The 15,359-nt window shown below is 32.5% G+C and overlaps 1 protein-coding gene across 1 annotated transcript; it reads right to left on the bottom strand.

The window, feature by feature from the left end:
* Positions 1 to 229: 229 nt before the first annotated feature.
* LOC114195883 lies at positions 230 to 5,361 on the bottom strand. Its single transcript, XM_028086311.1, has 3 exons — positions 4,848 to 5,361; positions 2,954 to 3,025; positions 230 to 2,584 (listed from the first exon to the last, which is right to left on the bottom strand). Exons 1-3 carry the CDS (start codon positions 4,855 to 4,857, stop codon positions 432 to 434), a joined length of 2,235 nt encoding a protein of 744 aa, XP_027942112.1. The 5' UTR covers positions 4,858 to 5,361; the 3' UTR covers positions 230 to 431.
* Positions 5,362 to 15,359: the final 9,998 nt, after the last annotated feature.

Below are 15,359 nucleotides of genomic sequence, written 5' to 3'. Positions count from 1 at the left end.
TCATGGTCTCCTAACAGTTGTCTAGTTAGGAAAAAAGATATTAACAACACGAGAATGCTGTATATTTTACATTTAAGTGCAAATTCCTTTGTGATTCTGAATGTACCAAAGCAGTACACATGATAAGTAATGCTTTTTGGAATATAATGAACTTTAAAGAAGAAACCTGAGGATTTCCATGCACTAGCTTTAACCTCTTAGTTTGTCAAATTCAATGGATGCTCCAAGGTTCCAAATCAATATTCTTGTATCAGGCATGAATGTTGTTATGGGATTTCAATCAGACAAAAAACCAGTAAACACTCCAGAATATACGTTGCCGAAGAAGATGCCAACCAACCAAAATAATAACACTAAGAATCTAAAGTCCTAAAAGTAAAATGCATTTGAATTCCTCAAAAGCAATTTACAAAAATAAAGTAGCACCAAAATCAAGGGCCAGAAGCTCCTGAAGACCCAGCAGCATCCTCTAATCTTAATGTTATTGGTACTTGTTCAATCCCTTTACCTTTATCTGCTGAGCCTTCCACAGCCTTGTTCAACCTTTTCAACCATATATCATAGTCAACAGGGTATGGAGTTCCACAAAGGCTATCCACATAATCAGCAAATGCTTTCAAGAGGGGAGAAACCTGACCAATATGCTGCTGGATCAAACGCTTTGCCCAGCTTCTCTCTCTCCATTGTAGAGCAGATTCAATAGAATCTTGTAGAGACATAGTCCCTCCACAGATAAAATACAGGATGTACACAATGCTTTCAGCATCAGAAGAAGGACACAGCTTCCCATGCTGAAGTGCATGAGATGATGAGAATTGCAAGTTTATTGCAGGGCTGTCCCTATCTTCCAGCACGGCACGCCCCCAAGATATGGGAACATACATGCTACCTTTGTTTCTAACACCTTGTTTTTCGACAACTCGTATTATGTTCTCAGGACAAATATCACCATGCTGCACATTAGCCATGGCTGCACTTCTTAGAGCAGCTAGACAATCCCGGCACAGGCGTGTCGCTTCATCCGCAGAAAATGACCCCTCATTAGTAGCTACTGATGATAGTGGCTCCCCTCTTGGAGATGTCACCAGTATTGGAGTCCCACACCAAGGGTGATCACACCTTCCTCCAGGGCTCTCTTTATTGCATGCTCCAGAATGTAAAATCCTACCAGAAGCAACAATCTCAGGTAAGTACTTGCTCAGGATTCCCTGATTCCTCAAAATGTTCAGAACCTTTGTTTGGCGTTGCACTTGGTACCAGAGGCTCATATCCTCCAAAGAAGGCTCAAGTCTAGATGGGTGAGCACCCACGTATAAAGTCAATAACTGTGAGGGATGATCAAGACAAACTGCACTGTAGAGATAATAGTTCCCTCCCACAAGTGATTCATGAATTTGGAAGCTTTTCTGTCCCTGTTGTGGATCATCCAAGACCAATATGTCTCCACACCTCAGCTTCAGGCGTGATGATTGGCCATTGGAAAATTCTTCATTTTGATCAAGCTCAACAATCTCTCCAGCTTGATGATAGTCAGTTGTGGCATGATAAGGAACCAGTGCATTTTCAGTGTCAATGAGGCAGCATTCTATCCTGCGCTTCTGAAGGCGGAGGCTATGATCTGAAATCAACGAGGCTACTGATTTTCGCGGTGGTCCATTCCACTGTGCCATGGAGTAGAAAGTTGCCAATAGTACCTGTAGAGTTCCTATATCCCCCCAGTTTGGATTTCCTAACCGGTTCCATATTGGTTCCACTGGGGTGATGCCAATTTCAGCGTAAGTCTTGATCCATTCAGCTACGGATAAATATGGATCGCTTGAATTCAACAAATCCAGTTTGCCAAGGTCACCACTGAACTTCATCACTGCTCCACACTTGGAATCTAGAACTAGAAGGAAAACGGAGTCACTGTTGACAGAACTAATCTTGCTCAAACTCCGAGATACAAGAATATGGAAACCATAAAAGAGAGCTTCACAAATACTGCTCACTGATAGTCCTAAATCATTGTCCAAGAATACTTCTGGCTTGAATAAGGCAAACTCTACCATATGATCCCATTTAAATCTTGAATCAGTGACAGTTTTTGATATTAAAGCCAAACCACGCATTTCCCTCACCCTTCCCCTGGATATTGCCTTTTCAACACTACTGAACTTGGAACCAATATGAGAGGGGCAAGAGACACATAATGGAAGTGGTCCACTTTTATGCCAAAATGTACGCCAAAGTCCAATGATAATGGCATGAAGGAAATCTTCTGCTGCTAAATACTGATCTTCTATAAGCTCATCAGAAATGTCAGAGAAGATTGGCATACGAACGAGTTGCTGAAATGGAACCCCTTCCAATGCCAAATCAAGTTTGCACAGTTCATCAGTTGTGAAAGGAGAACGAAAACTCTGAATCCCATCTGCTGAATCACCATTTAGATTCTCCAAGACCCACTCCTCAAGATATTGAGTGAATAACTCCAGGTCAACCAGTTTCCTTCCACATTCCTTGAGCCCCTTCAACACTCTTCTTGAAATAGGAAGAGTTTTGCTCAATCCTGAGGTCCCAGAGACAGTACTAGCAGAAATAACTGCCATAAAGAAACCACAAAATAAATCACATGGCTCCATGAACCATTTGAATGATACTAACATTAGATTCAGCGTGTAAAAACACTAGGATAATAGCATTAATCATATTTGAGAGTAAGAACTATTGCCAAGCTTGTGTATATCATAAAAACAAATTCCATACACATTTGTTAAGAGTTTTCAACCATGCACTTCGTTGTTCTATTGAATTTTACAAATTAATTGGGCATCACTTTCCCTCATAGTTTCTTAAACATGAACAGGTCGCTAAGCCAACATTGTAAAAATGTGAGATTAAAGTATGGGAAAGTCTGTAAATAACCACAAGTGTAGAGAAATGAAAAACAAAGGAAGGGATCGATACAAACCAGAGCTGGACTTCCTGAAACTTCCATCCAGACTTTTTCCAGGAGATAAATCCGATCCATTTTGCAGAAATCCTGATTTGCATCATTAATACAGTTAAGCATTAGAAAAATCTTTAACATGTATGTCTGATCAAATAAATAATTTAGCATTTCCATAGAAGTAAGCAAGCTTTTATCTATAAACCCGATTAACATTCTGCGGTGTCTCAATTACAATAAATATAAAACCTACCATTAGTTCTAATCCTCATTTCTTGATGCGTAAGATTAATGAACCATTTTCCCCGATACCACTTAAAAAGGAACAAAGTACACAGACAAAGATTAGAGTAAATAATTTTATTCTTCAAGAGTAGAAGAAGCAAAAAGTACAAGCCTTCAATTCAAGGCTCAAGAAACATTTTCTCTTCAAATATAAATGCAGTTATATTTTCTTTTTCCTTTTCTCTTTCTAGATTCAATTCTCTCCTCTCCCAACTAATTTGTTTTTTTCATTAATTTGATACAAAAGAGAGTTATCTTCAACAACAAACCAAAAACAACCAGGTGAGACTGTAAGTGAAAGTAAGGCCGCACCAGCACTTTCAGAACAATAAAGATTTATTTATTTATTTATTTATTTGAATTTATGAACTGTTTTATCAGTGGAATGAAAGGATCACGTTATTCAAATGCCAGGTATATAAAAGGAGAGAAAAAAAAAAGGCTCTGATCAATCACATGATTAGCAGGAACTAGGTCCCTTTGGTTACATAAAAAAGAAATTGCTTTTAGTGATATAGCTCTAGACCATAATTTACTTGAATGGATAAAAAGTAGAGCTTGGTAATGAACTAAAGCTGCAAGATCTGGATCCAATTGCTCCTTTCATGAATGGGCTTCTGATCCTATTTTAAGATACCCTTTATAGAAGAGTTTGTATTTGTTTTAATTCTTGTGGAAACAACACTGCACTCACTATTTTATTGCTCGATACGACCAGAAGATGCCTTGATTGAAGAAAAATCTCTCCACAAATAATTTTAGATATAATATACACTCAGCTACAGAAAATAATAAGCGGCCTAAAATCAAAATAGTAGAGAAAAAGTAAGAAAAAGGCTTTAAACTCCAGCAGCAACTAGTGACTGAATGACGCTGCAATCAGTAGTTTGGCACATGAAAAGATAAGGGCTGCAGAAATGTCATGCGAATGAATTTCATCTTGAGTTCACTGAAACTATTTTTCACAAGCCCAACCATAGATGCCATGGCTTAGGTACACATAGCACAAACTCTAATCCCTTGGCAAATACCCATATGCAGGAGAGCTTTCTCATTGATTAGAAGCCATTTTTTACAGAATAAAAACACTGGTTTTACTTTTTAGTACTCATGTTCTGTAGCGATAGTTAGTTTACATTTCGTTATTGTCAATTGTAATCTTTTTTTAGTGGTTCATAATTCACATACATGTACAAAATATTCGTCACGCAACAACGCTATCCCACAAAAAAACAAACAAAAGGGTAAAATTCTCACACTGCCATTACAAGAATGAAAATCCAAGAAGTTGTCACAATCAAGCCATAAGTAATTCCAGAAAATAGAAGACATGTGAAGAGTTGAAAAACAAAACATGTCAGATGAGTCACAAACAAACACGAGCATTCTTCCATTCCAGCTTCAAACTGGTGCGGATTATCATACCCATCACATAATTTTGCAATGCAAGTCGCATTTGGAAGGCATGTCATCACTTGAAAGAATAACACACAATGAAAATCACAAAACAATTACTTATCTCCTAAACAAAGAAGGGGAAAGAGAATACACTGTAAACAACCCCCATTGAACAAAACAAACATTCCAAATTAAAAAAAGCACAACAAACTAAGACGAAAGTAAAAGTTACCTAATTGCATCGCGACCCAAAAGCTGAATACTCTCACGGACAAGATTCCAAGATATCCTTAAACCTGGAAGCCCACATTGCTCAACCCAGAAGAGGCAGTGACTGTGGAGGGTGACAGGCAGGGACATTAAAGCCAGAAGGTAAACATGAGCAAGAACAAGAACAAGAACAACATGGGACGACACCGAAAGTGAAAACGACCAACGTGGTGGTAGATCTCAACAAGGCATTATTGTTAACGAGGGAAAACAAGGTGTCATCTTGCAGTAAAAGCCAAATGAAAAAAGACACCCAGATGGTGTTTCGGTTCTCTAGTGGGGAAGGGTAGAAGAAAAAAAGTGAAAGTTTTGTTTTGGGTGTTTGTGGTTACATGATTAGAAGTTGGAAACATGAGACACTGTTACGGAAGCAGACATTGTAGGAGAAAGAGGAGAAAGGAGAGGAGAGGAAGAAAGGTGAAAAAAGATTGAGGCAGAAGCAGCAGCATTAGGAGGAACAGGGTGGGAAGCTATAAATAAAAAAGCTGCGGAAAACCCAATGACCTTGTCTCCAACCCATAGGCCATAGCTCTTTCTTGGCAGTTGGTCCCATTGATAATGATGTCTCACATTTTCGAATTTTTCTTCATCCACCTTCCTATCCTCAAGCGCGTGCTTCCAAACGCCTCACCTTCTTCTAGTACTAACAAACTATTTGTCTCTTCGCTCTTGCCTTAACTTACATTAAATTTTATCTTTAAACATTGATTTAGACTTAATTATTAGTTAACTTTTATGTTGACAACCAATGTTATTCAATCTCTTTATAACAAGTCACTTAATTATTTATCAAAATATAATCGATAGACTTGTTTGCTATCATTATTATTATTATTATTATTATTATTATTATTATTATTATTATTATTAAAAAGTTATTAAAATACTAATTATTTTATAAAAAATTGTCAAAATATTATATTTTTAATTAGTTTCAAAAAAAATATTACATACAAATGCTTTTACAAAAATTACAAATTTAAAATTTAAGATAAATTTTAAAATAATTATTCTATTTCTGTGATAGAACACATATTGATTATAAATGTGGTGTTATTTTAGTGAAATTATTTCAAAAAAGTAAAATATTTAATGTGAATCAACCTTGAACTACATCACTATGGAACAGAGGAAGTAATGATTTTGGTCTCTTAAATTTGAGGGAAAAAAATATATTAACAGCATACAAAGGTTGATGACAAATAATAAATTTTTGGTGGGTTATATTCTCATTTTATGAGTTTCTATATTAATAATGCAATCTATAGTAAATTTCAATCGATAATAAAATATGTGTTAGAAAATTTATGTTTGAATGTTTTCCCAAGGGTACTCCTCTGAATTTTAGTTTGGTAAATTGAAACATAGTTTTATCTCTTTCATAATCAAGTTCTTTCAATATTATTCCATCAAATACAAGTCCTTAATTCTTTCACAGTGAAAATGAACTCTTTTCGGTCATTTATTATTATCATAAAAAATATTAATTTACTTATAAGTATCATTAATAACAATTAAGTTAATATCAATATAATGTTTAAGTTGAAACACATGACAGACAATGCCACAGAGCAAATACTTAAGTCAGATTCCAACTTCCTCTTGATTATATTTTAGTTTTAATACATCACTGTTATATGATTTTGAATTCTCAGATTTTTAATGCAGTGGTATGATTGCATTAAATATTTAATTAAGTTGCTGATTTTTCAAAATGAAAGCACACAGTATTGGTTATTTATTACTACCATATAAAATATTAAATCATTTACAAATATCATGATTTTGGCAATTAAATTTACATTCTTATTGTATATTTTAGTTATATAGTCGAAATATCGTGTGTATTTAAGCAACGTATCAATGACTTCATCTGTTAAAAATTTTAAAAATTTTGTTTTGTTTCAAAACTAAAGTTGTTTTACAATTCAAAATAGCATTTATAATATTTTCCGGTCATATATTTATTTATAGGATTTTCTATGTATTTGGTGTTTAAATATACGCAATGTTGGTTTTAGTTTTGGTTTTTAAAGTTTGATCTAATTAGATCCTATCTTTTTGAAATTTATGAAATTATTCATCGACCAATGACATTAGTATTTTTTATTTTACGTGGCAAATATTACGAAGTGTCATGTCATCGCTCCATTTTAAGACATGTTCATTGTGATCCATGACACGTGGAAAAAGAAAAATAAAACATGATTTTTTTTTCATTTCACATATATGAAAGGTATAAATACATATTTGGTACCCAAACTTTTTCGGAAAGTTCAATGTGATACCCGAACTTTAGGAATGTTCAATTTGGTACCCAATTTTCTAAAGAGGTTCAATTTGGTCCTCTCCGTTAAGTTGGAGTTAACACCGTGTCCGTACAGGACACGTGTCAAGCCATGAAATTTTTATTTTTTTTTAATTTTTTTTCAAAAAATTAATTTTTTTTTTCAAAAAATTAATTTTTTTTTTCAAAAAATTTAAAAAACTGCCACGTGTCAGTTTATCATCGTGCCACGTGGCAGTTTACAAGCATGACACGTGGCAGTGTAATAGTTGTTTTCAATTTAGTACTCCAATTTAAATTTTTGGTTCAATTTAGTACCCAAATTTTTTAAAATGATCCAATTTCGTCCTTTCCTATTTGAGACCAAATTAGTAAATAAGCTTAATTATAATTTATATAAACATGTTAAAATAATTGTTTTGAATTTATATATCAAATCACTACACCTAAATATTCAAATTATTTTATTTTTTACAAGTGTAAAAAATTTCATGTATAAAAAATTACAAAGGTTAAAATGAAAAAAATAAAATAATTTAAGTATTTAGGTGAAATGATTTGATGTATATATATTATAAAAAGTTATTGTAACATGTATATATAGGTTGTAATTAAGCTTATTTACTAATTTGGTCTCAAATGAAAGATGACGAGATTGAATGATTTTAAAAAATTGGGGTACTAAATTGAACCAAAAATTTAAATTGGGGTACTAAATTGAAAACAACTATTACACTGCCACGTGTCATGCTGGTAAGCTGCCACGTGGCACGATGATAAGCTGACACGTGGCAGTTTTTTAAATTTTTTGAAAAAAAAAATTAATATTTTGAAAAAAAATAAAAAAAAAAAAAAATTTCATGGCTTGACACGTGTCTTGTACGGACACGGTGTTAACTCCAACTTAACGGAGAGGACCAAATTGAACCTCTTTAGAAAATTGGGGTACCAAATTGAACATTCCTAAAGTTCGGGTACCACATTGAACTTTCCGAAAAAGTTTGGGTACCAAATGTATATTTATACCTATATGAAATTAGTTAACGAAACCTTCCATTGCTAGAACTCGCAAGGGATTGGGTAACTTCCACAAAGATCCTTCTAGTCAACAGAAACGCTGCTCAGATTTCCCTTTTCTCTTTTTCTCTTTCTCTTCCAAACCCCACATTGGGAACACCACAACACCGCTAATACCACCATCACATTGCTCAGACCAGTCACCATGCCCATGTTGGGTACGTCGGTCGTGCCAGAGGCGCCATTCCTACTCGTTTCAAGCGCGATCTCAAACTGAAACGTCTTCCTTCGCCCTAGTTTCTTAGTGCCAATGCTCTACTTCCTTTTTTTCTCGATTGATTTTGGTTTCTTTGGATTATTCTAGTTGGTTGTTGTTTGAGAATGTAAGGGTGATGGAGAAAAATAGGGGTACTCTACGTGCATGTGTAAATGGTTAATTTGGAAGAAAATATGGAGGGTGATGATTGTTGTGTTTTTGATGTGGTATTTTTTGTTTGCATATGAATGATGTTGAAGGTGAAAAATAAAAGAATTGATGGAGATAGATGAAGAAGGTTGATAATTTGTGAATGGTCGTGATGATTGGGTTTTGTGGACTGTGAAGATGGAAAGTGTGATGAAAGGTTAGAAGATGGAGAAGGTTTTTTGTTGTTGGAGGTGGATGAAGGTTTTCCCGTGTGTGTTGAAATGGATGGCATGGAGGGAAGGAGAGGATGAAGGTAGTTGATGATAGTGGAGGAGAAAGATCATGAGCTTGTTGAGGAATGTGATAGATATGTTTGTTTTGTAATGGGTATATTCTGGGTGTGGAAGATGATGGAAGTATACATGATGTAACTAATTTCATCCGTATAAAATGAAGAAAACCACATTTCATTTTTTATTTTCCAATTTCCCATATGTCATGGATGGCTTTAGAAGGGAGTGGTGATGATGGCATACCCCTTATCCATGGCCAAGCACTTTCAAGAAGGGTTGAAGTCATCTATTGAAGGTGGGCCTAAACTCTTGTCTTATGGGCCATAATGGAGTATCTCTAGTAGATTAGGAATATATAGACCCTGAATTAAGGGTCAAATAGTGTAGGATGTCCTTTTCAGGCCTTGTATTAAGGGCCCAATAATGTTGAGTTTTTGAACAATCTTTCTTAAGTGTGAAGCATCATTTACGCCTAGATTAAGCTAATCTTGGGTGATTAGTTTTGTAACCCTAGATCGGTGACAAGTGGAGGGTGTCCCACACATGACACATGATGGCCACATGGCAACCCATAGTGGATAATTTTCTTACAAAGGTAGTTGTCACGTGTCACTTACCTAATGGCGAAACTTTTGCTAAAGTGGCTTTCCACACGGAACTCCATGAGTGGAGAGTTTTCCTAAAAGTGAGAGTGTCACATGTCATGCTCTCCTTCACCAAGATGGAACTTTTAGGATTTTGGTCCACTTTGGAGACACATTATTCTACAAATATAGGTGTCTCCCCCATGTATTTTCACCTATGAATTGAGTAATGTCATGTTGCCAAAATTGTGTCATACTACTCATCTAGGTCGCCAAAAGGCTAGAGCATCTCATGTGGTCTCCTCTAGTTACCCTCTTCTTGAGTTGACCCAACCTCTCTTGAGAATATACTAAACACCACCATAATCTCTTCCTTTGCTTGAGTAATATAGCTTAGAGGAGGAGCTACCATCTCACCATCCTAAACATCATAATGAGACACCCACACCCTTTTTCATAACTTCCACACCACCATCTTCCTTGGGGGTCTCCATCTTGGCTTCAGTCATATAACTTGGAAGGAACTCCTCCATTAGATGATGTGACATTTTGTTTGTCATGTTACCATTGAGGATTGATTTCATGAATTTTAAAAGAATAGAGACCTAATTAAATTAAACTTTGAAATATGAACTAAAATCAAAATTGTTTAATAGTTTAGGGAAAAAAACATAGTTAATCCTTATTTACATGATTAAATTATTACATTGTACAAATTTATTACATTAAAGAGGAATATTTTAGTCTATATATGGAATATTTGGTTTTTTTTTTCTTAATGAAGGCATTCTAAACTAAAATAAATATAATTTGGGACCAAAGGATATAATTCACTATTATATATATATATATATATATATATATATATATATATATATATATATATATATTAGCATGTTAGATAATTTTGTAAAGTACTTCGGGTATATTTAAATAAATTTCTATTTAAAAACTTCAAGGTATAAAATTCTAAAATAAATGGGTTTGATTCTTTTTAAATTAAAGTTAGTGTATCATGACAAAAAAAATGACTTCTCCATAAAATTAAAGAAAAAAATGCTTGTAGCAAGATAAATTTTACGAGATTGAAGTGCAACTATTGAAATTTAAAGAATTAAAATTCTAGTGTAGTAAATCATCATTTACTAAGAGAGTATATTTAATTGAGATTTAAATATATTTTAAAAGCCTTTTTTATGGAGAAATATCATGGTATTCAGTCAAAAATTTTAAAGCTTAAAAAAAATCTTATAGTATCACAACTTTATTTAGAGTGTTAAGAATTTCTTATTCAAATAAAAATAATTTAAATTAATAATATATAAACTAAACTTTATAAAGAAGAAAAAAATACACAATGAGAATTATAGAACTGAATTAAATTATTGGATATCATATCAATAGTCTACAAAACATGGTTGCATCTATGCATGAAGAGATTCTTTAGAAATACAAGAAAAGAGTGATTAACACACTAAACCTTATTTTAAGTGAATCCAAGAGCCACAAAATCATTTTAATATTGATTGATTTTGAATCCAGTTCCCTCTAAAACATTTCCCTTATAATTAGTTTATCATTTTCAATAATCACAATTTTTTAAGCAAATGCTACATAAATAGTGTACTAAGGAGTATACTAAAGTGAAATGAATATGAAAATTTGTCATATATAGTTAACACTTTCTTACTTTTTTTTTCAAACTTTAGAACATAACCAACTAGTCACGCTCATATTCACCACTAACGAAAGAAGTACAAGAAACACAACTGAAAACTGCAGTGTGCCACACTCGCTCCCTTCGAGCGTGACTCTTCCTCATAATTTGCTGTCATGTTATCTCTATATTTTTTCATGAATTTTATAATCACCCTCTTCGTGGCCCAACACTTATTTTTTTTGGGGACAATGTGTATTCTGTTATACGTACTTTTAAATTACCCTTCATATATTTAAATATCAACAACTTAATTCAAATGATATTCAAGTTAATTAGTTTTCTCGAATAACTTCATAAAATCAGTTTTATAAGTTCAATTATGTTTAAATTCTATTTCTTAAAATAATATGACAGATGTTTAAAATTTATCATAATAATAAAATTTGTTGTTTGTTATCATATTAATATTTAATTTTACATAAAATGTATATGAAATTTGTTAAAAAAATACAATAAAATGAAAGTATATAAATGATTACAAATATTATTTTAGTAAATTTATTTAAACTTAAAATTTACTTTTTAAACGTAAATTACGTATCACTTACAATAACATTTACTATTTTTTGTTAAATTTAAATTAAACTTAAACAATATATAGTAATATATAATATCAGAGTTTATCATAATTTCACATTAACTGAAAATATATGATCACAATTTTTGCATTAAATTTTGGGTGGTTGAGGAGGAAATTCCTTACATAGTAAGGCCAAATACATAAGGTGTGTCACGTTGTGTTTGAGTTAAGGGAGAATTATTGGAATCTCTTGATTAAGAAAATGTCCAAAACACTAATTATATTTATGTGTATGGAAGGGTTTCGATGCATAAGTAATTATGAGAGAATGTGCATTGAGTGTTATTCATTACTATTATTGCACGTTGGCATTATATTGTCTCGTTCTTGAAGCAATCTTCAATCATTTTATTTAATGTTTTTGGGAAGAATGATGACTTATTTCAACAACCAATCTATAAAATATTAACTGGGTAAAAGCTCTGGTTTACCATCACAAATGCACCAATCCATCATAATAGATGTTGTAAAAGTAACATAGATATTGAAGATAAAAATAACATTAATAGATTTAATCTAGGAAATTATTATTTTTAGTTTGTTTGCTAATCATTGTATAGGAAGTTATTAAAAGGAAAAAAGCTATTTAAAGATGCTATTAAAATTATTGTACTTTTAAAATATAATGGGAAATCGAAAAAGAAAAAATAGAGGATTAAAATCACATTTAGAGAGATTAAATAAGTATGTTATACTTAAATTACATAAATATTTTTTAATTCTTCTTTTCTAATATTATTTTTAATTTTTTTCTTTCATCATATTTATTTTTTCACTTTTTCAGCATGTCCCCTTTATTCCTTTCGTTTTCTTTTCAAGTTTCAGTGTCTAATATGTCACTCTCTTTTTCTCAAATTAGTATTTTAATCTGTATAATACACGACATTTTTTTTAGACGAATGAATTTTGTTTTCTATAACAATTGAAAATAAATTAAGAAGTTAAAAACAAATATTATATATTAAATGATGATGATAAATATGATTCAAAAATAAGACACTACAAGAAAATTGTGATTTATCTATTGATAGTTACATACAAATTTGAATTCATAGGTAAATTAGGTATTACCTACCGATTTTACCTACGAATATGTAATGTTAATTTACATGTATATTTTTTCGTAGGTAACATAAAAAAATTACTTATTGATTTTACATATGGATTAAAAATTAAAACCTATATGATACTATGGTGCTAACTCAAATATTTTTTTCACCGACACTCAATCCCTCAAAAATTTTGTCACACTCACTTAATCTCACTCAAATATAAGAATAAGTTTCCTTCTTCTCGCACTCCTCCGCATTGGCCCTCCTTGGAACCCTAGCCTCCATCGTGCACGCCTCCTCCACATTGACCCATTGGTTGTCTTAAACCTTAGTGCATAAAGCGAATTTGTTTATTAAGAATTCAAGGGATTGACTCTTAATAAGGAAATTTAGGTTAAATCCATTAAGGAATTAGGGTTTGAGTAGAATTGTGGGTTGACATTAGCATATTGATGTAGAGGATGTAAAATTGTAGTTGCATGAGAGCATAGTTGGTAAATTCTAACCCCGACAATATCAATTCATATCATTTCTAATTTATTCCATCGACTAAGTGCCTTTAACTTCCAAAGTTCATCTTTAATCATTTATGCAAAATTTACTTTGTTACACAAAAACCCAAATTATGGATTCATTCTTTAGTTTAATTTAATCATGATTATTTAGTATACATGAGTCTCTTGGGAAATGATATCCCGACCTTACTAGTTACTATTTGCGCGACTTAGTCCAACTTAATAGGAGGACGACTAGAGGAGCTTCTAAAAGAATGTTCTAGCTAGGTGACTCTCAAAGGAATGTTTATTGAGTGATCTCAACATCATAACATTATACATTCAAGAGTGAATTTACAAGAGGGGGGGGGGGATGAGGGGAGACACCTCTAGTAGACTAAGGTGTCTCCTAATTTGGAGATGCAAAACCCTAAAAACTCTAACTTAGCTAGCTTGGAGACCAAGCAAAAAATCCTCTCCAATAGGAAAAGGACATTTGGCCACTTAAGAAGGTGGAAAATAATCTCCATTCCTAGAGTGCCATGTGACCACTCAAAACGGTGAAAACATACTCTCCATTCCTAGAGTGCCATGTGGCCACTCAAAAACGTAGAAAATACTCTTCATTCCTAGAGTGCAATGTGACCATTCAAGAAGGTGGAAAATACTCCCATTCCTAGAGTGTCATTTGGCTTGATCATGCCTCCCTTGTTGACCACATGTGTTTACTATGCAAAGCATGGCTAAACCTAGATGCATACTATATAAATAACTATTATTTGAGAAAAAGATGGAATTAATTTTTCTTTTTTACAATAAGATTTTCCTTGAGAGGACACTAACAATAACATAACTTCATATCCATATATATATATATATATATATATATATATATATATATATATATATATATATATATATATATATATAGTTTACATATCTATAATTGTTCATAAAATATTACAAAAATATATATTAAGAGTTTTACATCAGAATAAAAGATTATCTATATTCTTAATATCTCCTATAAATTATTCATGAATCAGTCTTCTAAAGATCTCCTAACAATTTCCCGAACAACTCTTACTAAACAGGTTCCTTTTTTACTCGTACAACAAGTACATATGAAAGAAAAAAATGTGAAAAGAGTGAGGTCTTTGTAATCCTTAAATATCAAAATTAACTCAATAAGCAACACAGACACTAGGGGCCTAAAATTGGACCTTCAACCACTCGAGAATATTAGCCATTTATCAACCCATAAAAGAGATATATACTCACTACCTAACCTTGGTGATGATGAGCAAGTATTAGATTGTTCCAAGTTTGGCCTATGAATATCCTAGTCCAGTGCATTATTTTGAACTATCGAGATATTCACGTACTTGATAAAAATTCCTTAGGCCCCCACCATGGTCTCTACCTTTCATCCCGTAGTGTACCAAACCGTGACTTCCCAGAACAAACACTCTGACATTTGTTTGATCTCAACTTATTGAAACTAGGCTTAAAATTGTTTCTTAACTAACATACTCTTAGACATTTTCAAAGATCATAAAATGAGATGACTATTGTCGCAACCAAAATCACAACGAGACAACAAACCAAAAATAAAATATACATTAAAAAAAAGAGATTGGAGTCACCACCATAATTATTATGAAAAACTATGGAAAATCATAAAGATAAGAACAAATGTCCGCGAAAACAAATTTTGGGTGCAACAGTCAATTACGCGTAGGGAAGGTATTAACACCCTACCACGCTCGTCCTAAGACGGTACATTTAATTAAAATATATAAATGGATGTGATTTTTTGTATGCTTATTTCCCCAAAAATAATAAAAAGAAAAATACTCAAAAGAAACAAAAAACATTTTTTTTTTGGCTCGACAAGGATTTATCCTTTCTTTTATGTATCTCCATTCACAATGAAGAATCATAGTCACATAGTTCTTGTTGAAAAAATTATTTTATATTTTTTATTGATTTAATTTTTAATTCTGAAAACTTTTTTTTTATTATATTTGGTATTTAAAAA

Source organism: Vigna unguiculata, chromosome 9 (assembly GCF_004118075.2).
Source record: "Vigna unguiculata cultivar IT97K-499-35 chromosome 9, ASM411807v1, whole genome shotgun sequence".
NCBI classification, from domain to species: domain Eukaryota; kingdom Viridiplantae; phylum Streptophyta; class Magnoliopsida; order Fabales; family Fabaceae; genus Vigna; species Vigna unguiculata.
This window is presented reverse-complemented; position numbering and strand designations above follow the sequence as displayed.

What these genes read in the sequence shown, in the direction of transcription:
- LOC114195883 (XM_028086311.1), bottom strand. An exon ending in TTTCAGGAAGTCCAGCTCTG is followed by an intron (nt 2,585 to 2,953) that starts GTTTGTATCGAT and finishes TCTTTATGGCAG; the next exon opens with TTATTTCTGCTAGTACTGTC.